The sequence below is a fragment of the Peromyscus maniculatus genome, chromosome 4 (genome assembly GCF_049852395.1).
Source record: "Peromyscus maniculatus bairdii isolate BWxNUB_F1_BW_parent chromosome 4, HU_Pman_BW_mat_3.1, whole genome shotgun sequence".
Classification (NCBI taxonomy): Eukaryota; Metazoa; Chordata; class Mammalia; order Rodentia; family Cricetidae; genus Peromyscus; species Peromyscus maniculatus.
The window spans coordinates 4,880,755-4,906,429 of record NC_134855.1 but is presented as its reverse complement, the minus strand read 5'-3'; the positions used below and the strand labels follow the sequence as shown (position 1 = coordinate 4,906,429).

At 47.1% G+C, this 25,675-nt stretch overlaps 1 protein-coding gene across 17 annotated transcripts in view; it reads left to right on the top strand.

Moving 5' to 3' along the window:
• Window positions 1-25,675, top strand: part of Cntrl (centriolin) — an 89,011-nt gene extending 63,336 nt beyond the window's left edge. For 5 of the 17 annotated variants that reach the window (XM_076568805.1, XM_076568798.1, XM_076568797.1 and 2 more), the window contains 18 exons: window positions 698-890; window positions 5,163-5,293; window positions 5,389-5,529; window positions 5,626-5,752; window positions 5,899-6,063; window positions 6,709-6,868; window positions 9,277-9,392; window positions 9,467-9,684; window positions 12,976-13,133; window positions 14,377-14,450; window positions 16,510-16,698; window positions 17,095-17,320; window positions 17,939-18,144; window positions 19,196-19,336; window positions 22,235-22,498; window positions 22,667-22,762; window positions 23,267-23,470; window positions 25,233-25,457. In XM_076568805.1, coding sequence (XP_076424920.1) covers window positions 698-890; window positions 5,163-5,293; window positions 5,389-5,529; window positions 5,626-5,752; window positions 5,899-6,063; window positions 6,709-6,868; window positions 9,277-9,392; window positions 9,467-9,684; window positions 12,976-13,133; window positions 14,377-14,450; window positions 16,510-16,698; window positions 17,095-17,320; window positions 17,939-18,144; window positions 19,196-19,336; window positions 22,235-22,498; window positions 22,667-22,762; window positions 23,267-23,470; window positions 25,233-25,307 — 2,884 coding nt within the window. In that variant the 3' untranslated portion in view covers window positions 25,308-25,457. Of the gene's footprint in view, window positions 1-697; window positions 891-5,162; window positions 5,294-5,388; window positions 5,530-5,625; window positions 5,753-5,898; window positions 6,064-6,708; window positions 6,869-9,276; window positions 9,393-9,466; window positions 9,685-12,975; window positions 13,134-14,376; window positions 14,451-16,509; window positions 16,699-17,094; window positions 17,321-17,938; window positions 18,145-19,195; window positions 19,337-22,234; window positions 22,499-22,666; window positions 22,763-23,266; window positions 23,471-24,847; window positions 24,918-25,232 lie in introns of those variants that run through there. The other 12 variants (XM_076568802.1, XM_016007151.3, XM_076568808.1 and 9 more) reach the window with 10 other exon arrangements.

The following is a 25,675-nucleotide window of genomic DNA, read 5'->3' as shown; positions in this document are numbered from 1 at the left end:
GGGTGCCACTTCTGCCACTCTTAGAGTGATGAAGGATCATTCCAGGAGATTTGTCAGACCTGAGACACAAATCAGAGTTTTAAAAAGGCAAAAGTTCACCAATATAAAATATGATTAAATACCAAATAAAATTGTAAGAAAATTAAAAAAAAAAGGCAAAAAGTTCTCTGTATACCTTTGAGTAAAGAAAGAAGAAAAGCATCAGTGTGCTGGGCTTGTTTTCATGTTTTTCTGTGAAGCAGTCCATTTTCATTTAATTTTGTCATGTTAGCCTTGAGTTACTGACTTTTGTGTCCTTTTTTTTTTTTTGGTCAAATCTTTTATGACTGCTTTACTCTGACATAAAGAGTAAGTCACACAGCCATGCAGTGTTTGGGCTGACTGACCTGAGGACTGTCCTTGAAGACTGTCAGAGGAACTGGATATTATCATGGAGTCATTTCCTCTATTTCTGTTTTTCAGAAAAATAATGTGGCAGCGCTGTCTTGGCCAGATGTTGACAGCACAAATCCATCAGGCATTTTACATAGTGTGCATTTACTGCCAGGAATATCCGTGTTTATAATAAGAGTACATTTTGAACTCGAGTAGAACATAACCAATTGTAGCTACCTCTCTTAGAAAGTTAGTGAATTCACATTCTATGATTATACATATGGTCTGTTTCAAATCTCTCAATATTTATGTCATTTTTTAGGGACTTCATTGATGGAAATGTTGAGAATCTTATGACTGAACTAGAAATAGAAAAGTCTCTCAAACGCCATGAGGATATTGTTGATGAAGTTGCGTGCATAGAGAAGACTCTTCTGAAGCGGCGCTCGGAACTCAGGGAAGCTGACCGACTTCTGGCAGAGGCTGAGCACGAGCTCTCCTGCACTAAGGAGAAGGTGAGTCCGCTGTGGTTCAGGCTGGGGCTCCTGTGGTGACACGAAACGACTGCCGCCAGCTAAGACTGCAGGGACACACTGTCCAAGTCTGGACCCTGCCAGTCAGGGGCTGGGCGTTTGCGTCCTCAGACTTCATACCTGCTGTTCAGTAGGGAGTCAATAGCATGCTCTAAATTCCCAAAGCTGCTCAGATAGCCGCTGTCTCTCTTCCCCATCTGAGTGTGCATGTTGGGGGTTGTTGCTTGTGTTTAATTTGGACTCTTCAGCCTGTGTCTTTTTAAATGACCAGTCAGATTCTTAGAGAAGTCGTACTTTTCTTCACGTTGATAACAGAAGTAATGATGTTTTCAGTTCCTGGGTCATAGAGATTCCCATTCATTTAAGTACAGCCAAGTTGAAATTAAAAAAAGCAAGAAAGATTCTGAGATGTTCTTTGCTGGTAACTTACCCCTGTGGACTACTGAGTGAGTGATAATAACATTTTTTAGGCCACGCAGAAGAAAGCCAGAGAGGGAAAGTGATTTCCCGAGCCTGTGTGGTGGCTATTTACAAGTGCCGTTCCACTCAGCATCCCCAGCAGCCCTGCGAGGTGACTAAACTCGGTTTGCACATGCAGCTCAGAAGGGCTCATAACTGCCCAGAGTCTCGCAGCTGAAGCTCTGCCTTCCCAAGAGTTCTTTAATAAAATGAGACTCTAGAGAGGAAAAAGCCCCCGGCACATGAAACACCTCAGAAACTATTTTCACTTTGCTAGTTCAACTTGAATCTATTAAGTTAATAGAAACCTACTACTTGGGAACTGAATGAATGGTTTCACCTATTAAAAACAAATTCTGTGGACTGTTGTTGCAATACAACCCAAAGGTTTTTTTGTTTGGTTTTGGTTTTTAACCTGTTTTTCAGGATGTTAGATCAGGCTGTATCTTCTAGTCCACACACAGGGTGTTGGGTCCTACACAGAGGTGGGCAAAGCATGTCTCTAATTTAGGAGGCTGATGCTAACACAGTGTAAACTGTAATGAGTTTCCGGACTCTTTACATCGCTGAGGTCCATCAGCCTTTGCTGACATAGCCCCTTCCAGGAATCCTCCTTCACATGGTCTTCACTGGGAACAGGGAAGTAAGTCCTCATTTCTTTTCATTTCTCTTTGTTTGTTTGTTTTGTTTTGAGACAGGGTTTCTCTGTGTAGCCCTGGCTGTCCTGGAACTCAGTCTGTAGCCCACACTGGCCAGGAACTCACAGGGATCTGCCTGCCTCTGCCTCCAGAGTGCTGGGATTAAAGGCGTGCGCCACCACCGCCCGGCCCTCATTTCTTCTCTTCTGAGTAGTCCTTGTGCGGTGAACATTCGTCGCTGTGTGGAGAAGTGGGCGTCACAACCCTGGAGAAAACCTCTCACTTGTGTTAGTTTTCAGCAGTGGCAGTGGGCACACAGTGGGGAGGAGGAGGAGGAGGAGGCACACAGTGGGGAGGAGGAGGAGGAGGCACACACAGTGGGGAGGAGGAGGAGGAGGAGGAGGAGGCACACAGTGAGGAGGAGGAGGAGGCACACACAGTGGGGAGGAGGAGGAGGAGGAGGCACACAGTGAGGAGGAGGAGGAGGCACACAGTGGGGAGGAGGAGGAGGCACACACAGTGGGGAGGAGGAGGAGGAGGCACACAGTGAGGAGGAGGAGGAGGCACACACAGTGGGGAGGAGGAGGAGGAGGCACACAGTGAGGAGGAGGAGGAGGCACACAGTGGGGAGGAGGAGGAGGAGGCACACAGTGAGGAGGAGGAGGAGGCACACAGTGGGGAGGAGGAGGAGGAGGCACACAGTGAGGAGGAGGAGGAGGAGGCACACAGTGAGGAGGAGGAGGAGGAGGCACACAGTGAGGAGGAGGAGGAGGAGGCACACAGTGAGGAGGAGGAGGAGGAGGCACACAGTGGGGAGGAGGAGGAGGAGGCACACAGTGAGGAGGAGGAGGAGGAGGCACACACAGTGGGGAGGAGGAGGAGGAGGCACACAGTGAGGAGGAGGAGGAGGCACACAGTGAGGAGGAGGAGGAGGAGGCACACACTGTGGGGAGGAGGAGGCACACAGTGAGGAGGAGGAGGAGGAGGAGGCACACAGTGAGGAGGAGGAGGAGGAGGAGGCACACAGTGGGGAGGAGGAGGAGGCACACAGTGAGGAGGAGGAGGAGGAGGGACACAGTGAGGAGGAGGAGGAGGCACACAGTGAGGAGGAGGAGGAGGAGGCACACAGTGGGGAGGAGGAGGAGGCACACAGTGAGGAGGAGGAGGAGGAGGCACACAGTGAGGAGGAGGAGGAGGCACACAGTGAGGAGGAGGAGGAGGCACACAGTGAGGAGGAGGAGGAGGAGGCACACAGTGGGGAGGAGGAGGAGGAGGAGGCACACAGTGAGGAGGAGGAGGAGGCACACAGTGGGGAGGAGGAGGAGGAGGAGGCACACAGTGAGGAGGAGGAGGAGGAGGAGGAGGAGGAGGCACACAGTGGGGAGGAGGAGGAGGAGGCACACAGTGAGGAGGAGGAGGAGGCACACACAGTGAGGAGGAGGAGGAGGAGGAGGCACACAGTGGGGAGGAGGAGGAGGCACACAGTGAGGAGGAGGAGGAGGCACACAGTGAGGAGGAGGAGGAGGAGGCACACACTGTGGGGAGGAGGAGGCACACACAGTGAGGAGGAGGAGGAGGCACACAGTGGGGAGGAGGAGGAGGAGGAGGCACACAGTGAGGAGGAGGAGGAGGAGGAGGAGGCACACAGTGGGGAGGAGGAGGAGGCACACACAGTGAGGAGGAGGAGGAGGCACACAGTGAGGAGGAGGAGGAGGAGGAGGCACACAGTGAGGAGGAGGAGGAGGAGGCACACAGTGAGGAGGAGGAGGAGGCACACACAGTGAGGAGGAGGAGGAGGCACACAGTGAGGAGGAGGAGGAGGAGGCACACACAGTGAGGAGGAGGAGGAGGCACACAGTGAGGAGGAGGAGGAGGAGGCACACAGTGAGGAGGAGGAGGAGGCACACAGTGAGGAGGAGGAGGAGGAGGCACACAGTGAGGAGGAGGAGGAGGAGGCACACACAGTGGGGAGGAGGAGGAGGAGGCACACACAGTGAGGAGGAGGAGGAGGAGGCACACACTGTGGGGAGGAGGAGGCACACAGTGAGGAGGAGGAGGAGGAGGCACACACTGTGGGGAGGAGGAGGCACACACAGTGAGGAGGAGGAGGCACACAGTGGGGAGGAGGAGGAGGAGGAGGCACACAGTGGGGAGGAGGCGCACACAGAGGAGCTGCTTTCTCCTCCCAGGGACTCTGGAGCAGCTTGGAAATTAGGAGGGGAGAAGAAGCAGCTAAATGTGCCAGATATGTTTAAACCTTTCTTGGGAGACTAAAGCCCCTTCCTTCCTGAGCTCTGCCCATTACTTTGCTAAAGAGTCAGCAGAAGGCAGCTCTCTGAAGAGCCGCCGTGCCATGTCTAGTGCTGTGGACCCTGTATAGACAGACAGACATCACACACAGACACCTTTGACTTTTGACGCTGGATATAGTCATTATTCAGCCAAGTACAAACTCAATCTCCTTTTAGATCCATTAAACCTCTTATTCTAGGCAGATCAAGAAATCAAGTTGATATTTAAAAAGTGTTTTTGCCAAGTCTAGCATAGGAGTATTTCCAAAGACTTGAAAAGAATTTGGTATTTGTGTTCCTTAACTATAAGTAAATCACCATCACAAAGTGAGAGTCCATTTCAGCTGATAATGTCTGAAGTAAGAAGAAGCCATGTGGAAGATTGGAAGCTTGGTAAAATTATTGCCATTTAGTTGGCTAGATTTGATGTAATCAAATTATTTTAAATAAAAAGATAACTCCAGTCAGTCTTATCATCTTTAAACAACCTTTTCATAAATGCTTTTTGTTGACCCAGATGTGGTTTTATATAGTTCCTTTCACAGTGCTTATACCATTTACGGTGTTTTTCTGGTCTAACATACTCGAACATCTGTGTGCTGCTACACTGTCCTTTTAAAGACTAGACAGTATTCTGTTTTAATACACTGTCACTTCATCTTTTGTTGAGATTTAGCTAGTTACATTTTTACATAGTAATTATTTGCTTCTGGACAATTTTCTAAGTATTAGAGAGTCACAGCAAAGGAATGTTTTCAGGTTTTTCTCTTTTTATCTTGTTTTCTGAGAGTTGTACCAGTTAATACTGTGAATAACTGTGGTGAGTACTGTAGCCAAATTGTTTTTAACGATCGTTTCTCTTCCAGACAAAGAATGCTGTTGAAAAGTTTGCTGATGCTGAAAGAAACCTATTACAAGCCGAGTCAGATGCTGAGGCGCTAGAGAAGAGAGCCCAAGAGACTGCGCTTAACCTCGTGAAAGCTGAGCAGCAGCTGAGGTGAGTGGACCCGGGCCGCTGAGGGCTGAGGTGCACAGAGTAATGGTTGATGCATGCTAAGCCTGAAGGACCGGGGCATACATATTCCGTTGTAGATTGCTCCAGGCTGATGCAGAGGACTTGGAGCAGCACAAAATCAAACAAGAAGAAATCTTGAAAGAAATAAACAGAGTTATAGCAGCCAAAGATGCAGATTTCCAGTGTCTGAGCCAGAAGAAGGAGAAACTGACAGAAGAGTAAGTAAAGGCCTCTGGGGGCTGCGCTGGGGGGCTGCAGCAGCTGTGGGCATCAGGCTCCTTTCGAGGCTGCTCAAGTGCTGCCCTGCTTTGTAGGCTCCAGAGTCTGCAGACAGACATTGAGACAGCGGAGCACAATGAGGATCACCACCTCCAGGTCCTTAAAGAGTCTGAGACTCTCCTTCAGGCCAAGAGAACTGAACTGGAAACGCTGAAAAGCCAGGTATGGCTAGACCCTCGGAAAAGACTGTTTAAGATGTATTTCTTCTTGAGGGTTGCTGGATAAGGTTTATTTGATTGTAGAAAAGATGGAAAAGTATTAAGAATGTGTACATCCTGGAGTCACACTTCCCGGCTCTCCCCTTTCAGGTGACAAGCCAGCAGCAGGAGCTGGCTGTCCTAGACACTCAGTTGGGGCATAGAAGGGAAGAGCTGCTCCTACTCCAGGACAGCCTGGTCCAGGCAAAAGCTGACCTCCAGGAAGCCCTGACACTGGGCGAGACAGAAGTCGCTGAGAAGTGCAGTCACATCAGGGTATGTTGGGCAGTAGGCTTTCTTAGAAGTCCTCGGCAGTGCTGTAAGTTTATTTTGAAGTTTTTCCCTGGTTCTTCCCAAATGGACATAGAAATGCCTCCTCTATAGTGCTGTTAGTTAATGTGTTGGTGATGAGGCAATCAGGTAGCATCTGGATATACTCTGGGTTCTCTTGTTTCTTGGCTTTCTCATGTCTTTCCTGTCCAGGAGTGCCCTTATCCCAGTCACAGGCTACATCCCATTCTGCCTGTTTCTCATAGCTCAGCCAAATGCAATCTCCCGGTTTTTTTCAGTTGCTCTTAAGGAGTTTCTTTCTCATGCATCTGATAGCAGCTGCTTGTCTACCGAGCATCTCAGACTGTGATTATGTCTGTGCCCCTAGCCTTCTGCCCTGACAGTCCTGTGACTGGGAGAAGCCTTTGCTTGGGGTAATGGCACAAACACATTTTCATGAACATGTTACTTTTTTCTATCACACAGTAGATATTAGTGCAAAATATAGTGCTGTTCTTGGTACCAAAGGCAAAAATTGCTATAAACTAAATTACAAATTAGATATGAGATAAAATAATAACAGAACTGACTCCTGTGAAAGGAATGCCAATTCTTAATTTCACAGAGGAGATGGCTTTTATTTAAACACAGGAAGTAAAATCACTTCTGGAAGAGCTGAGTTTTCAGAAAGGAGAACTGAATGTCCACATCAGTGAAAAGAAGACTCAGCTCGCACTTATAAAGCAGGAGATGGAGAAAGAGGAAGAAAATCTTCAGGTAGTTTTACAGCAGCTGTCAAAACATAAGACTGGTGAGTTTAAAGAGCAAGTCTCAAAGTGTGAGGCTGGGGACATCTGACTGCAGGCCACAGAAAAGCACATCTGGCCAGAGTCACATCTTCTGGATTGTATAAGCTCACTGATAAGCAAGAGGAGCAAGTTATAAAAGAAACATTAGTTTGTTAAGGTTGATTTAAAGCAAAATAACCATATTGGTGGCAGATTAGCATATGCCGATGGAAGGAAGGACTCTTAGAGCTGATGAAGTGTAACTGAGACAGTTTTAAGACTCCAAATATTCAGACTTGTAAAACCAATTTTGTGGGGTATTTGATCACACATGAAACCCAAAGCTGTGTTAATAAAGTCAGCCTTGGATCAGTTGACAGGAATTAACCATAGAGAGTACAGAGGACCCAGGAAGATGGATAGAAAGACACACAGGAAGGAGTAGGGAGGGACTTGAGTTTCATGGTATTTTTTATTTGGGACGTCTGAAGAGAGGCTTTCTTGCTGGATCTCTGGCCAAAAAGGAGAGTCAGTTGGTTGCTTCTCAGCCTCTCTTAGCTAGCAGGTTTTCACCCCAACATCTGACTCCAGAGTCTTTATTGGTAAATAGAACAGTAGAGACTTAGTTAAAAACTACATTTGGCTACCACGGTTGAGCCGGTGCTGGCGGGACTGGAAATCCTGCCAGGCCTCAGGGCTGCAGGGCCACAGATGGTAGTTAAAATCTCAGTAGATTCCGGTGCTGCCACTAAGCTGACAAAAAACAACAAACTCAAGTGTCCATTTCTACTCATCCAGAGAGAGCCAACCTTTATGTGTATGGACCACAGCAAGATTTCTAATTACAAAACTGGGAGGAAAAGGCTTATGTTTAATATTTAATGACATGTAAAAATAGAATGAAAACTGTAGGTGAATGGTGACTATGGAATATAGCCCAGTTATTTATTTATTTATTTATTTATTTATTTATTTATTTATTTATTTATTTATTTATTTATTATGTTTCCATCGTGTTTTATTTTATGTGAGTATAGTGTAGTCACATGTGTGTGCATGCCTATGTGTGTACACAGCCCAGAGGAGGACATCTGGGTCACTCTCTGTCTTTCCTTGAGACAAGGACTCTCACTAAACCTGGTCCCAGGGATCCTCCTGACTCTGCATCCCACCCTACCCCGCACATACACACAGAGAACACTACAGTTATAGGTGCACAGCCACACCACAGCCACACACCAGTCCTTAGACCTGCATAGCAAATGAGTTTACCTGCAGTGTGCGGGAAACCTGTCTGGGCAGTGAGGGATGGGAGGAAGCAGATAGGCATACATGCACACAGACAGTGGGGATCAGGTGAGCTATACTCATGCTGCCAGAGCAGCACCAGCGTGGGGTTGGGGTCCCGTCTCAGTAGGAAGTCTCTCGGGCTGTAAGTATCTGGGAGGAGGGAGCTGCACTGGCTAGTCTGTGCACACACTGTCCGTGTTCGTGAGCTAAGGGAAGGGAGGCTTTGCCCAGTCAAGCTGGCTTCCACCTGAGGACTGGGGATTCCTGGGAATTTTAGGTAATTACCATTGACTATGGGTCTGAGGCCATGCCGTGTCAAACAAAGTGTACTGAAATAAAACACCCCAAAATGCTGGTGTAGTAGTCATCTTCTGAATTATTTTATTGCACTGTTTTGTTGATTGTGTATGTGCATGTGAGGAACAGTGTGGAAGTCAGGACAACTTTTGGGGCGTTGGTTCTTTCCGCCATGTGGGTCCCTCTATTGATCTCAGGCCACCAGCTTGGTGGTAAGAGCCGTGTCACCAGCCCTTTTAGAGATTTCTTTATTGCATTCATTAGTGCTTATCATTTGACTGTTGGGCTTCTGATATTTACTTTCCAGATTGTCCCCAAAGAACAAATACCTGTATTTTCAAGTTTTTCCTATTTTAATTAATATTTTTTCATATGAAATGTACTTAGCTCATTCTATGTGGATATAAATGCTCCTAGAATCAGAATTTTATTAAATGTTTTTAACAAATTAGTGTTGTTTTTTGGTTGGTTGGTTGGGTTTTTTTTTTTGTTTGTTTGTTTGTTTGTTTGCGGGGGAGTAGTGGGTTCCAGACAGGATTTCTCTAAGTAACAGCCCTGGCTATTGTGGAACTCATTCTATAGACCAGGCTGCCCTCGAACTCACATCCACCTGCCTCTACCTCCCAAGTGCTGGGATTAAAGGTATGCACCACTACCACCCAGCTAAAAATTAGCGTTTTTAACACTACATTCAAAAATATTTTTCCTTTACAAATAAAATCAACATTTAGGCAGTTCAACATAATTGTGTTTCTGTGTCAGTCAACAAGGAGTCACAGTCTGTCCTGTTCTGTTCTGTCTCCTGGTTCTCTTACTAGCACTGACCCTGCTTTGTCTCTTTCAGAACTAAAGAATGTTGCAGACATACTGCAGCTTGAAAACAGTGCGCTCCAAGGTCTGAAGCTACAGCATGACCAAAAGGTGACGGAGCTGGAGAAGACGCAGGTGGATGTGTTGGAGGTACTGAGGAAAGCCTGTGCCTTTGCCCACAGCCTTTCTCCTCAGGGTTCTGAAGTCTCTCCTGTCTGACTCAGGAGAAGCTGGAACTGGAGAATTTGCAGCAGACAGCTCAGCAGCAGAGCAGGGAAATTGAGTGGCAGAAGCAGCTCCTGGAGAGGGACAAGCGGGACCTGGATCGAGTGAGGGCCGAGACGCAGGCACTGCAGTCATGCATGGAGTGTTTGACTCAAGAAAAGGAAGACCTCCGAGAGCAGTGTGAGACTTGGGAACAGAAGTCTTCACAGGCCAAAAGGTAAGAAAGCTGCTCTAGTGCTCTGTGTCTGCAATCCCGGTACCGAGGAAGCTGAGGCAGGAGCATTGCTGTGGATATGTGGCCACCATGGCCTACATAGCAGGTTCCAATTACCAGTGCTGTTTAGTAAGATCCTGTCTCAAAACAGTAGCAAAAGCTAAGTGCACGCCTTTAATCCCAGCACTTGGAAGGCAGAGGCAGGTGGATCTCTGTGAGTTCAAGGCCGGCCTGGGCTACAGAGTGAGTTCCAGGAAAGGTGCAAAACTACACTATTTTGCCTGGGGTTGGACAGTAAAGCTTGCCTTTCAAGCATGAGGACTTGAGTTCAGTCTCAGAGCCCATGTTAAAAGCAGAAACAGCCCGACAGGAAAACCCACACTTGTAATCCCAGCACTAGGGAGGTCTCTGAAGCACCCAGGCCGGACAGCCTAGCCTACATGAGCTCCAGGCCACTGAGAGAGGCCCTGCCTCAAAAAGACAGCCGCTCATAAGTACCTGAGGTGTCCTCTGACACACAGACACACGCACACGCGCACACACACAATCTTTTGCTGAAAACAATTGGAAAGGAACATTTTGTTCATTTCTGTAAGAAGACATTGTTCTCAGATCGATCTACATATTCAAAACAGTTGCAGTCAAAATCCCAGGAAGCATTTTTTCTGCCTTGTTTAGAAATTCAAAAGTTGATTCTAAAATTTATAAAGAAATGCAAAAGACCTACAATTCATAGAATTCTTTAGACATAGCACACAAAAAAAGACAAAAACAACAACAAAAAAAACTTTAGGAAATAAGAAAAAGATTTAAGACTAACCTCACTTGATTTTAAGGCTTCATATAAATGATAGTAATCAAACCCCATGATACTGGTGTCATCAGATAAGTAGATCCATGGAACAGACTAGAACAGAGGATCTCAATGGTCCTGCTGCTTCACCCTTTAATACCCTCCTCGTGCTGGGTGACCCCAACCATAACATTATTTTCCTTGCTACTTCATAACTGTAACTCTGCTACTGTTACGAATCCTATGTAAATATCTGTTTTCCCGATGGTCTTAGGCGACCCCTGTCCTACCTACCCCCGAAGAGATTGTGACCTACAGGTTGAGAACCGCTGGAATAGAGGGTCCAGGAATAAACTGTGATATATGAAGCACCTGTTTTGAGAAGTAGCTAAAGACATCTTTTCAACAGAGAAATAGTCTTTTTAGATTTATTATTGTAAGAATTGAAGATCCAAAACCCAAAATGCAATACATATTTCCACTACATAAAAAATGGAGGAGTAGAGAGATGGTTCAGCAGTTAAGGGCATTGGCCGCTCTACCAGGGACTCTGAGTTGGGTTTTTACCACCTACTGGCAGCACACAATCACATGTAACTCTGGTTCCAGGCACTCTGGCACTCCCTTCTGGCCACTGTGAGCACTGGGCATGCAAGCAGTGCACAGACGTGCATGCAGGCTGGACACTGGTGTCATAGAATAAGTAGTGCACAGATGTGTGCACTGGACACCCGTGCCCATAGAATAAGTAGTGCACAGACGTGCATGCAGACTGGACATCTGTGTCATAGAATAAGTAGTGCACAGACGGGCATGCAGACTGGACATCTGTGTCATAGAATAAGTAGTGCACAGACGGTCATGCAGACTGGACACCCGTACTCATAGAATAAGCAGACACAATGGTTCTGTGGGTAAAGGTTCTTGCTACCAAGGCGGGGACACCCTGAGTTTAATTCCCTGAACCCACAAAGTAGAAGGAGAATACCAGCTCTTCTAAGTTGTCATTTTATCTCCACACATGCAACATGGCATGTGCATGCCCCCTCCCCAACTGAATAAATAAGTTTTAAAAAATGAACCATAAATGTAAATGTAAAAATTAAATGTGAAACTTAAGAGAAGGCAAGCAAGCCTTCTGTGACTTTGAGTAGGACAAAAATTTTCTTAACTTGGCACCAAAAACATGATCCATATAAAACAATAAAGTTCAGGGGTGGGGAGATGTCTGAGTGAGGACCTGAGTCCCAGGACCAGAACGCATGTTAAAAGCTAGGCGTTGAGGAGTGAAGGCAAGCTCCCATGGGCCCACTGGCCAGCCTGTTGAGTCAAGAGTGAGTTCCAGGTTCAGAGAGAGACTGTCTCATTTCAGCATGCCTGTACAGGCAAGCATACCTTATGTGCTTACACATAGACATAAAATTAGATAAATAAAACAGGAGATTTAAAGCTGACAAGAAGGCATACCAGATGCTGGGGTTGTGCATTGAGAATCCCAGCACTCTTGGGGAGAGATGCGAGGCAGGGATAGGAAAATCACCTGGAAGTCCACATGCCAGCCAGCTTGGAGAACACAGTCTAGCAGAAACATGATGAGAAACCACAGCAGCGAGAAAGGGAACCCCTGGAGGCTGTGCTCTGGCCTGTGCTCAGACATATGCACGGTAGTGATAACAAGTGATCTTATTAAAAACTGGGCGTGTAGGCCAGGTGTGATGGTATGCACCTCTAATCCTTGCACTCAGGAAGTAGAGCAGGTGGATCTCTGAGTCTGAAGTCAGCTTGGTCTACAGAGCAAGTTCCAGGACAACCAGGGCTCTGTAGAAAGACCCTTACTCAAAAAATCAAAATAAAATAAATTTAAAAATAAAAAACAGACATTTAAAAGATTACTTCGAAAGACACCATTGAATGTAATAAAAATATATGACAAGGGTTAGGAGAAAAATTTTTTCAGCCATGTGTGTAATGTAAATGTGTGTTATAAAGGACCTTCAAAACTTGATAGGAAATAACCTAGTTTTTTTAAATGGGCAAAAGATTTGAACATACCTTTTCATAGAAGATACATAATGGAAAAGAAGCGCATGAAAAGGTGCCCAGCGTCATTCCTCACTAGGGTAACCCAAGTTAAAACCTCAGTGAGATGCACACTTGCTAGAATGGCTGTGATGTGGGCAGACCCTATTGTAGATATAGTGTGTTTCCTGCTTTTTCACCTGCTGATGAGTTAGCCGTCTGTGTTCATCGCTCACTTTTCTTTTGTTTTGCTTTTGGAACTTTGAATGTCGCATGTAAAACTTTAACTTAGTGAATCTTTTGTTTTAATCTCCTATTTGGAATGCTGGTAAGGTATCTTTTGAAAATGAGCTCTGGCGTCTTAAATCCCAGCCTTATCCCCATCCCGTCTTCCTACTGCACGCCGTGGGAGGTGGCACCGCCCCTCAGGTGGCTTCGTGTTGGGTGCTTTCTGCTTAGCAGTCTGGTTTGTTCCATGGCAGGGTTTTAGCAGCTACAGAAGAAAGCAACAGAATGGAGCGGTCAAACCTAGGGAAGCTAGAGCTGCGTGTCCGGGAGCTGCAGCAGGAGCTGGAGCACCTGAGCAGAGACAAGCTAGCCTTGCACAGCGACATTGCCACAGTGCAGCAGCAGCTACAAGGTAAGGGTGGACTCTGCAGCCCACAGCCTGCCCGCAAGAGACGTGATGGATGCAGAATGGGGCATGGGATCGCTTTCTGAAGTTCAGTTACAGATTTGATTATACCACTCCATAGATATACCGTCTAAATCATAGACTTTAAGACACACATGATATGTGAATTTCATCTTAAGCTGTTTTTTTAATCTAATTTATGTTCCTTAGAGAACAGTTTAAAATTAGAAAAAATAATATATATAAAGTTACTTTGGGGCCAGTGAGGTGGCTCAGTAGGTAAAAAGCACTTGCCATAAAGCCTGACGACAACCTGTCCTTCAAGCTCACAATAAAAGGAAAGAATTGACTCCCAATGTTGACCTCTGCCCTCCACACTGATGCATGGCACATGCTCATACTCACACAGAGACACGCAATAAATTGACATCACCCCTCAGGTCATAACTGTGACGTGTGTGTGTGTGTATGTGTGTGTGTGTGTGTGTGTGTGTGTGTGTGTGTGTGTGAGAGAGAGAGAGAGAGAGAGAGAGAGAGAGAGAGAGAGAGAGAGACTGAATGCAAGTAGTAAAAACATCTTTTATTACCAATGCTTCTGTTAATTTATTTAGGAGAAATGGCTAAGTATTTGTAGGTAATAATGTACTTGTTAAGCATGTATCATGTTCTAGTCATGATGTATGTACTGTCTCATCTTTCATCATATGACAAAACCAGATCTGGTGATACACACCTGTAAACTCAGCACTCAGTAAGTTGAGGCAGCAGGAACATAAGTTCAAACCCAACGGGGCTGCATAATGGAACACTGTCTCAAAAACAGAATCTTTGGAGCATTTGTGACATAGAAACCAGTGTTCTGTCTATTTACGGTGATAACACTAACAAGTTCTTGCAGTTTGCTCAAGATCACATGGCTAGCAGTGGATACCAATTTTATCTAGGATTGTCTTCAGGAAAGAGTCTGCGAGGGTTACATTTCCACAAGTAATGAACAGTATACCCATTCTGAACCGTGAATCTCACCAACATTATTATCTAACTGTTTACTCTTTAATATGGAAGACTTTGAAAACCCCTACCTGGGTTGTATGTGTAATTGTCTTTTGTCCTTTAATAAGATAGTGTGGCATCATCATTGATTTGACAGAAATAACTATAATTTCAGTTCTGATAAACTTTGAAAGGGGGATCAAATGGAAAACTATATGTATATGTGTAAGTAACATTTTATGAAATGTTTTTGTAGATAAACGGGAAGCCATAATCTCACTACAGAAGGAACTAGATAGTACCCAAGACCATTTGGACCTAGCAAAGCAGGTAAGTTTCACAAATATAATGGGCTTCTTACTGCTGGCACTATAGCACCACAGACCTCACACAGCACCACAGACCTCACACAGCACCACAGACCTCACACGGCACCACAGACCTCACACGGCACCACAGACCTCACACAGCACCACAGACCTCACACGCACACACACACACACACAGCACCACAGACCTCACACGGCACCACAGACCTCACACGGCACCACAGACCTCACACGGCACCACAGACCTCACACAGCACCACAGACCTCACACGCACACACACACACACACAGCACCACAGACCTCACACGGCACCACAGACCTCACACGGCACCACAGACCTCACACGGCACCACAGACCTCACACAGCACCACAGACCTCACACGGCACCACAGACCTCACACAGCACCACTGACCTCACACAGCACCACAGACCTCACAGCACCACAGACCTCACACAGCACCACAGACCTCACACAGCACCATAGACCTCACACGGCACCACAGACCTCACACGGCACCACAGACCTCACACAGCACCACAGACCTCACACGGCACCACAGACCTCACACAGCACCATAGACCTCACACAGCACCAAAGACCTCACACAGCACCACAGACCTCACACAGCACCACAGACCTCACAGCACCATAGACCTCACACAGCACCATAGACCTCACACACAGCACCACAGACCTCACACAGCACCATAGACCTCACACAGCACCACAGACCTCACACAGCACCACAGACCTCACACAGCACCACAGACCTCACAGCACCATAGACCTCACACAGCACCACAGACCTCACACAGCACCACAGACCTCACACAGCACCACTGACCTCACACAGCACCACAGACCTCACAGCACCACAGACCTCACACAGCACCACAGACCTCACACAGCACCACAGACCTCACACGGCACCACAGACCTCACACGGCACCACAGACCTCACAGCACCACAGACCTCACAGCACCACAGACCTCACAGCACCATAGACCTCACACAGCACCACAGACCTCACAGCACCACAGACCTCACAGCACCACAGACCTCACAGCACCATAGACCTCACACAGCACCACAGACCTCACACGGCACCACAGACCTCACACGGCACCACAGACCTCACACAGCACCACAGACCTCACACAGCACCATAGACCTTACACGGCACCACAGACCTCACACGGCACCACAGACCTCACACGGCACCACAGACCTCACACAGCACCACAGACCTCACAGCACCACAGACCTCACACAGCACCACAGACCTCACACAGCACCATAGACCTCACACAGCACCACAGACCTCACACAGCACCACAGACCTTACACGGCACAGCCTTCCGATAAGGCTTTGGTCCTTGGATGGTTCTCTGATCTCTTTCAGCCCTCCATTCATGTTTACCCAAAGTTAGTAAGAAGTAAGGTGGCAGCTAGACTCGAGCCAAACAGCAGTCCCTAGAAGGCTCTGTGGGGACATGGGGACCTATGACACAGGTGACCCCCACCTCCTGTAAGACTGCTCATAGAGCTGCAGAGCATCTGTCGATTGGCGCACGCCTTTAATCCCAGCACTTGGGAGGCAGAGGCAGGCGGATCTCAGTGAGTTCAAGGCCAACCTAGTCTACAAAGTGACAGCCAGGAATGTTACACAGAGAAACCCTGTATCAAAAAAACAAAAACAATAAAAAATAATAATAATAACACGGATAGTAACAAAAGAAGGAACCCTTGTGTGTAGTTTTCTCTTCATTTTCTCAGCAGTCTTGGTTATTTGCAGAGCAGTGTTTATTCCCATCTTGGTGACAAGGCAGCTGAAGCTTTTCTTGAGGTTTTGCCATCCTTTGCCATCTTACCTGTTAGGCACTAAAAGAAGGCAAGCTGGGTGTTAACTCTGAGTCCTGGGCACTTTTCTGTAAGTTTGCTGATCGTAAAGGGTGTGACACTTTGCAGACCTACCTGGTTGGTGCTGAAGAGACACTGGTCACCTTAGGAATGAATGGCTGTGTGAGGAGTTCCAATGTGTTCTTTCACCTAAAGGACCTGCTCCACACCACCCAGCGCCAGAATGCTCTGCTCAGTGAGCAGGGACAGCTGCAGAAGGACGTCAGCAAATGGATTGCCAGGTTTGAGAGCTGCCAGAAAGAGGCAGAGAATAAAGAACAGCAACTTCAGGAGCTTCAGAATGAGATCAGAGAGAGCAAGCTCCAGCTAGACCAGCAAGAAACGGTACTGCACAGAAAGGGGGCCGTTCTGCGCTTCCTGGGTGCTCTGTGCCTCCTACCTCCCCACCCCAGATCAGACTGCCTGTGTGCATCTTCTGGGTGACTCTGAGTAGTATGAGTTATGGACCATTAAAAGTCACCAGGCATTGGTCTTGTAAAGCTCTTCATGGCCACACGCTAATGAGTTAGCAGCATGCATCTTCTTCTCATGGTAGCCAGGTGGCTTCCCAGCCCCTGCTTCATCTTTATAAAGGCACTGGCATTTGGTCTCCCTGTCTGTCTCCCCACTCCCTCCCCCGTTCCCCACAGACATTTCTCTCCTTTCTTTTGGACTGGAATCTCTGAGGATCATCAGGGACACTTGTCCCTTTGTGACTGACTGGGGCTCTTTTCTGTTCAGATGTTTGAAAGGCTGCAGAAGGAAAGAGAAAGTGAGGAACAGAAGTTAGAGGCTGCTAGAGTTACACTGCGGCAGCAGCAGGAGCAGCTGGAGAAGGAGCTGACAGAGCAGAGGACCAAACTGGAGCAGCTGCTCACAGCCGTGACGGCCGCTGAAGGACGCCTCCGGACCCTGCAGGAAGAGGAGCGGTGCAGTAAGAGCCTGGAGAAGACGCTCTCCCAGGCCAGTGAGTACACTGCAGGGCTCGGAGTCGCTGGCTGGCTGGGGTGCGCTTCTGCTTGTCTTGGGAAGTATGTGAAGAAGACCCAGGCCCTGGCCAGAGTCCAAGGAGGAGGAAGGAGAACTGAAGCGGGAAGGAGGGCAGCAGCCCTGGGAGAGATGGCTGAGGACACAGGAGCGGAGGGAGTGTGTCTTTATGGGGAGGTTTGACCCCAAGACTGGCCAGCATGGCCCTTCATGCCCTTCGGCCTCATTCCAGAAGATGAGTGGGTAAGTGGGACGTGAAGGGGAGAAGTTAGAGACTCGGAAGGGCGAGTTTTCAGGAAATGTGCACGTGGGTGTATTTGGCCTCAGCTATTGAGAAGAAGAGTGTCGGCACCGAAGGTGACCGCATGAGCTGTGCTAGAGTACAGGGCTCCATCTCGGAGTCAGTTTGCTCTCTCTTGTGAGCTTTTCTTGAGCTTGTGGAGTGGGTCAGGGCAGGCTTGTGAAACCCGGTACCAAAGGAAACAGCAGAGTGGGTAACACGCCACGATTAGGTAGTCTGCCCGTGAGATACAGAAAGCTCTGCCCACAGATGGTCCAGGGCCTCCGGCCAAACGTACTAAGCATGCTCACATTCCAGAACAGCAGCTTTCAGAACGGGAGCAGCAGCTGATGGAGAAGTCAAGTGAGCTGTTGGCCCTGCAGAAGGAGGCTGACGCTATGCGGGCAGATTTCAGCCTACTGCGAAACCAGTTCTTAACAGAAAGGAAAAAGGCGGAGAAGCAGGTGGCTGGCCTAAAGGAAGCTCTAAAGAACCAGCGGAGCCAGCTGGAGAAGAACCTTCTGGTGAGTATTTGCTCCCCTGGAAGTCTAGAGAAAACAGTATGTTTGCATTGACTTGACATAGACATTTTACTTATACACTGCTTCACTGGAGAGAAAAGAAATTACCCATCAGCCCAGGCCCTAATCCAGTAGTTATCTTTGGTATATTTAATCATAATTTATTGTTGAAGCACACAGTGAGTTTTTCCTGAGACTTGGGCAGCTCTGGCTGCCCACAAGGGGCCATCCTGTGGGCAGTATCAGCACAGTAGAGAGTTATGTTCAGTCCACTGTGGGCTGCCAGGGGTTGGGCTGGTAGGAACCTTTGTATAACTACAGTTTGCCCTTTTGGGTCAACATTGGCTTTCATCAAACATACTAAAACCAGGAAGTCAGGTGTACCATGCTTTTACCCATGAACTAAGTATGTTGAGGGGAGGGATAATTACATCATTGAGCGCGGTGAGCAGTGGATTCCCAAGGAATGGGTTCTCCCTGTTCTCTGCAGGGAATAGTGAAATCTGCTATATGAAAGGAATCTGGATGCATTTCCCAGAGGGTGGTGTGCTTACACCTAAGACTTAGACAAGATGACCATAGAGATAGAATTTAGATGTCTAAAATTTAGTCTGGACATGGTAGCACACACCTTTAATCCCAGCACTCAGAACTAGAGGCCAGAAGATCTCTGAATTTGAGGCCAGCCTAGACTTACATGGTAAGTTCTAGGCCAGCCATAGCTACATAGTGAGACCCTGTCACAAATACATAAATAAATAAAATAACCCCCTCACACATACAACTCATGATGATATTGTTGCCATTTCACAGATAATTAATGGGGCTGAGAAGGAGGAAGTAACTTGTCAGAGATAGTGCTAAAGATCTGAGGTCCAGACTTTGGGAGACTCCCAGCCACACTACACCCACCTGCCTCCAGAAGGCAGATGGATTTAGCTCCATTCTACAGCTATAGAAACTGAGGTCATTACAGCGCTAGTGAGTGTGGAAGCCAGTAACTACAACTGCCCATACGTGACTACAAAGCCATTTGCCTCCCTCTCTATGCTAGGAGCAAAAACAGGAGAATAGTTGCATGCAAAAGGAAATGGCCACAATTGAACTGGTAGCCCAAGACAACCACGAGCGAGCCAGGCGCCTCATGAAGGAGCTCAACCAGATGCAGCACGAGTACCTGGAGCTCAAGAAACAGGTGTGCACCCCTGAAGCCTGCTGGCCAGCCTGGGCCAGCATGTGGGCTTCATACAGGCCCTCCCCAGGGCTCAGGCAGCTTTATTGTTGTATTTCTCTCTAAGAGGCATGTGGGAGTTGTGAAAAGCTGATGGTTAAGAATATTTTTTTTTTGTTTCATAATCATGATTTTTATTAGTTTTGCAATTAAAAACAACAGTGACAGCTAGTAGGGGTTTGTTCACCAAGTTGTGGGTAGAAGGAATAAACTTTAATTGGGAAAGGTGTTCTTTGTTGGCAGTCAGGTTTCAGTGATGATTGATGATGGTTGCGAATGGCATCTCACATGCTGCTTGAGGTGTTAGTTCTGGAAAACATTCAGTTGCAGAGGATACACTGGGAGGACAGTACCCCAGTGTGGCTTCTCCTGTGTCTACTGAAGGAATCTGAGTTTGTGAATTTCCATGGGCATCCAGGTACATTGCACACATAAAGCTTCTCCCCAGTGCATTTGAGCTGTAAGGTTAAGAATATTTTGTAAGTTAAATCTTTTTCAGCCCTAAAATTTAGACACAAACTTAAGGAAAAAGTATTGGTTAAAAATAGACTTTTGAAATTACTTTAAGTTCAACTAGCTTTTTTTTAAATGATGTTTATTTATTCATGTCTTTGTTTATCCATTGCATGCCCTCTAGACACACACTATAGTGAACATGTGGAGGAGGTCAGAAGATAACTTGAGGGCGTCAGTTCTCTCCTTCCTACTGTGTCTTGGGGATTCAACTCAGGTTGGCAGGCTTGACCTGCTGAGCCAGCTCAACTGACTTTAAAATGGCTGTGTAGGCACAGGCTCCTAAGTGTGCAGGTCTGCATGTGTGGAGTTGGAGTACACCTTGGCTATCATTATCAGGAACCCTAGCCATGTCTCTTTAGACAGGGTCCCTCATTGTCCTAGGGCTTTCCTATTAGATTAGACTAGCTGGGCAGGAACTCCACGGAGGCCCTGTCTCCATTTCTCCAGCACGAGGATTTCAAATGTGTCCCCATGCCCAACATTTTTATGGGTTCTGAGGATTGTGCTCAAGTCCTTGTACTTGTAAGCCAAGTACTTGATAGACTGACTGACAGCTCCCTCCACCCCCAACTTCTTATGTTGTGTGTGCATGTGTAGCAGTACACATGTGTACACACATGTGGAGGCCAGAGATCGGACTCAGGTGTCAGTCCTCAGAAGACATCCCCCCTGCTGTCTTCAGAGTTTCTATTGTTGTGATAAACACCATGACCAAAAGCAATCTGGGGAGGAAAGGGTTATTTCAGCTTATAACTCTCAGGTCCATCACAGGGGGAAATCAGGGCAGGAACTGAAACGGGCCATGGAGGAACACTGCTTACTGGCATGCTTCTCATGGCTTGCTCAGTCTGCTTATACAACTCAGGACCATCAGCCCACGAATGGCACCAACCAGTGTGCTGGGGCCTCTGACATCAGTCATTAATCAAGACAGTGCCTGACAGGGTCACCTCATACCAGTCTTAGAGGCATCTTCTCAAGTCCCAAATGACATAAAACTAAGCAACACAGTCTCTCACTGGGACCTGCGGCTTACCAGTTAGGACAGGCTCCATACATCCTCCTGTCTCCACGTCCCCCAGCACTGGAATTACAAGCACAATGACACAACACCCAGATTTTTATGTGAACACTGGAAACCAAACTCCAGTCCTGATTTATGGCCTGCACTGTACTGAACCATCTTCTCAAGGTATTGTTTGATGTATGTGTGTATATATGTATGTTAAGGTATTGCTTGGTGTGTGTGTTGTTAGGGTATTGTTGGGGGGGTGTTAAGGTATTGTATAGTGTGTGTGTGTGTGTGTGTGTGTGTGTGTGTGTGTGTGTGTGTGGTGTTAGGGTGTTGTGTGGTGTGTGTGGTGTTAGGGTGTTGTGTGGTATTAGGGTGTGGTGTTGTGTGGTGTGTGTGGTGTTAGGGTGTGGTGTTGTGTGGTGTGTGTGGTGTTAGGGTGTTGTGTGGTGTTAGGGTGTGTGTGGTGTTAGGGTGTTGTTGTGTGGTGTTGTGTGGTATTAGAGTGTTGTGTGGTGTTAGGGTGTTGTGTGGTGTGGTGTGTGTGGTGTTAGGGTGTTGTGTAGTGTGGTGTTAGGGTGTTGTGTGGTGTTGTTAGGGTGTTGTGTGGTGTTGTTAGGGTGTTGTGTGGTGTTGTGGTGTGTGTGGTGTTGTGGTGTGTGTGGTGTTAGGGTGTTGTGTGGTGTTAGGGTGTTGTGTGGTGTTGTTAGGGTGTTGTGTGGTGTTGTTGGGGTGTTGTGTGGTGTTGTTAGGGTGTTGTGTGGTGTTGTTAGGGTGTTGTGTGGTGTTGTTAGGGTGTTGTGTGGTGTTGTTAGGGTGTTGTGTGGTGTTGTGGTGTGTGTGGTGTTGTGGTGTGTGTGGTGTTAGGGTGTTGTGTGGTGTTAGGGTGTTGTGTGGTGTTAGGGTGTTGTGTGTGTGGTGTTAGGGTGTTGTGTGGTGTTAGGGTGTTGTGTGGTGTTAGGGTGTTGTGTTGTGTGGTGTTAGGGTGTTGTGTGGTGTTGTTAGGGTGTTGCATGCGCTGAGTGGCTCATGTAGCGGCCAGAGGACCCTGGTGCCCCTCTAATTGCTCTACTGCCTTGAGGCAGGGCCTCTCTCTCACTGAAGCAGCTCACTAGTTAGGCTTGGTGGCCAGGCAGTGAGCTCCAAAGATTGACCTGTTCCTGCCTGGCCAGTACTGAACTGTCAACATGGTCCACCTCGCCCACCTTGTGTGGCCCTCTGCTTGCAAAGCGAGCACTTTCCTGAGCCAGTCCAGTATCTGTAGATCCTTTCATATATGGCACATAAGCAACTCGATTCTAAGTACTGGTGTGTGACCTCAATCCATTCTTTAGATGGCAAACCAAAAAGATCTGGAGAGAAGGCAAATGGAGATCAGTGATGCAATGAGGACACTTAAGTCTGAGGTGAAAGATGAAATCAGAACCAGTCTGAAGAACCTCAACCAGTTTCTTCCAGAACTACCAGCGGATCTAGCAGCTATTTTGGAAAGAAACGAAAACTTAGGAGCATTGGAAAGCTTGAAAGAGAACTTCCCATTCACCACGAATGAGAGACTTTTTGAAGAAAAATCCAACTTTTCCCATGTTCACATCATGGTAAAGTTCATCCTGTTCTTCCCTGGGCTTCACAGAGTGATAGTTTGGTTCCCACCTCCCCCAGTAAGCTAAAAACAGATTTTGGGGTGCCAGGATAGGAGGGAGAGATGGTAGGCTCCCACTCATGTCAGTTGGTGACTCATTGGTCTCCTTTTCTTTCTGAAAAAGGATGAACACTGGCGTGGAGAAGCACTCCGTGAGAGACTGCGCCACCGTGAAGATCGACTCAAGGTTGCCTCTTTAAAAAAACAACAACAAAAGCCAGTATGAGATAGTTGGCACTTGGCAAGTGGGGAGACGCCTCCATGCCTGCATGCTGCTCAGTCCGCTCTATTGCAGCCCTCAGGAGGCCACTTAGCGGTCATATTGTAAAAGTCCAGGGGAGCTGACCTCACACAGTAGTAACTGGCTGTCACTATTCCAAACCCTTGGAATTCTAGGGCCCTGGACATACAGCTCAGTGGTACAGCACTTGCCCAGCAGTGTAGGGCACGTGGTCCAGTCCAGAATTCGGATGTGAAGTTGTGTTCTTTAACCTGTGTAATGCTTCCTTGAGACAGGGTCTCCCTCTATACCCTAGGCTGTCCTGGAACTAGAGGGGGGCCTTGACCTGGGGGCCGTCCTGCCTCAGCCACCCCAGTGCCAGGACTAAATAGGGATACTGCCACGCCCTGCCCTCACTCCTGTTGATTGAAGTCAGACTTGCTTCTCAGAGGTGAAGAAGCTGCATTTCTTCTGTGTAAACCCCACATCTGGTAACCCTTTCAGGCTCAACTTCGACACTGTATGTCTAAGCAAGCAGAAGTGTTAATCAAAGGGAAGCAGCAGACAGAGGGCACCTTACACAGTCTGAGGAGACAAGTCGATGCGTTAGGAGAGCTGGTCACTAGTACCTCTGTAGACTCGTCATCACCCAGTCTGTCTCATCTAGAATCATCCCTTGTGGAGGACTCCCGGCTTGGACAAAGTCAGGTAAGAGGGAAGCTCTTAAAGAGTCTAGAGTTACTTAGACTACTTGAAAACTTCGGGTTGGGGATCCAGGACTTGGGATCTAAATGGCACTCCCAGCTGTCTTGGCAAAAACCTTGTCTGCCATCCTGGGAAAGTTGACCTGGTCTATAGGTTCAGAAAGAAGGTGAACTGGTGGCTTAGGAACTGGATAGGAGGGCCCAGGAGAAACGTAGTCAGTTTGTCTCTCCACTTGCGAGATTTCCTTATTTTCTACTTGATCAATGTAGAGCTTAGACCTTGAGGGCTGCAGGGATGGCTCAGCAGTTAAAAGCACTGGCTGTTCTTCCAGAGGTCCTGAGTTCAATTCCCAGCCACCACATGGTGGCTCTCAGCCATCTGTAATGAGATCTAGTACCCTCTTCTGGCCATGTAGACACAGCACTGTATACATAATAAATAAATAGGTCTTTTTTTAAAAAAAAGAGCACTGGCTGCTCTTCCAGAGGATTTGGATTCACTTCCCAGCACCCACATGCTGTTCACAATCATCTGTTGTTACTCTACTTCCAGGGGACCCAATACCCTTTTTTCCAAGCACCCACATGATGTAGACATATACATGCAGGCAAAACAGCTACAACACGTTTTTAGAAGAAAAGCTTAGACCTGTGGGGTCAAGTCTGGGTTTCCCTGGGTTTTAGGTAGTGCCCATTTCTCAAAGGCATTTGAATGTGAACCTCTTCACTGTCTTATAAAACTCTCAAGTATTTCTGTGTGGGGTTTAGTTAGTAACCATTTAAGAGGAACATAAAGTAACTCATGGAACTGGCCAACAATAACATGGTTGGGCAGAAAATGGCTTCGATTTCCAGGCGCTTACTCTCTGTACATTCAACATCCCATTTAATTTTTACATCCTGGAAGGTACAAATGGTCCCTTTATGTAGGTAAGGAACTATATAAAGTGGTAAACAACAGGTCAAGGATATAGCAAAGGACAAATGGGGATATACAGGCCAACCTACCTTTACCAGAAAGCAGTGTATCCCAAAGAATGGCCAGGGACAGTTGCGTCTTTAATTGGCCTAAGGAGGGGCAAATGACTTACCTGGGTCACAAAGCTAATGAGCAGCAGGACTGAGATTTTAACATGATTGCCTTAACACTTGTGGTGGACACAAGTCAGGTAAAGGCCCAAACCACTTGGCCTTCCAGAACTTAATAGACTCAGTAAGGGCTTAGTAAGAGCACGTGCTTTGGAGGTCCTCTACATTAGAGGTGCAGGTGAGTTGTAGGCACCGTGTCCAAGTCTGGGGTTGTCACAACATCTGGGACACTATGAGATGAAGCTAGGATTGGGGGCTGGCTCCTGTGCTTAAAATTGTTTTTCCTTCTTAGAGCTCCTTTCAAGGTCTGCAGGGTCCATCCAAACCACACAGTTACCACCACTGAGTTTCCTGCTTGAAGGGTATGTTAGCAACCGGGCATTTAATTGGAAGATTTGGAAGTCTGGCAGCCCCAGAAAAGATAACTGTTCACCTTTCAGTCATGATTTTGTAGCAGTTCACCTTAAAGTATTTGGGGGGCTGGAGATTTGGCTTAATGGTAGACCACTTGCCTAGCACATGTACATCCCCAGATTCATCCCCCAGCACTACAAAAAAAGGTTCCAAAGAGGCCCTTAAGCAAGTTACTTTGCCAGCCATCACGCCACCACCTCATTCTGTAAGACCGTGTCCTGTTAGAGAGGTTTTAATTCATCCACTCTGTTCTATTACTGTAGGAAAAGAAGCTTCAGCCGAGGTCAGGAATACAGTCTTGTGTGAACAAAGAGGAAATGCCTACTCTACCTCATTGACTTCCTAATTGGAACGTCAGTTTATTACCAAGACCCTGTGAATCAAAGACTGAAAATGCACTGTAGTTTGTGTTTGTACCGTTTATACTGTGGTTTTTGTAAATTACATGTACCTGTGGGACTAGATGTGGATAGTCTAAACCAGAATGTAAGGGGAGTATTTTTATTTTTCTCCCCCAGTCTTGCTATGTTTTTGTTCTCCCAGTGAATTTTTAACCACATACACTGAGTCCATAACTGGTATGTCTAGTTACCATGAAAAAGAATGTACTAAAAGCCCCAAGACTTAATAAGTTATTTTTAGATTCTGATCAGAAATCTATTTTTAATATGAAAATAAAAGATACTGTCAACTTGGTCTAACTTTA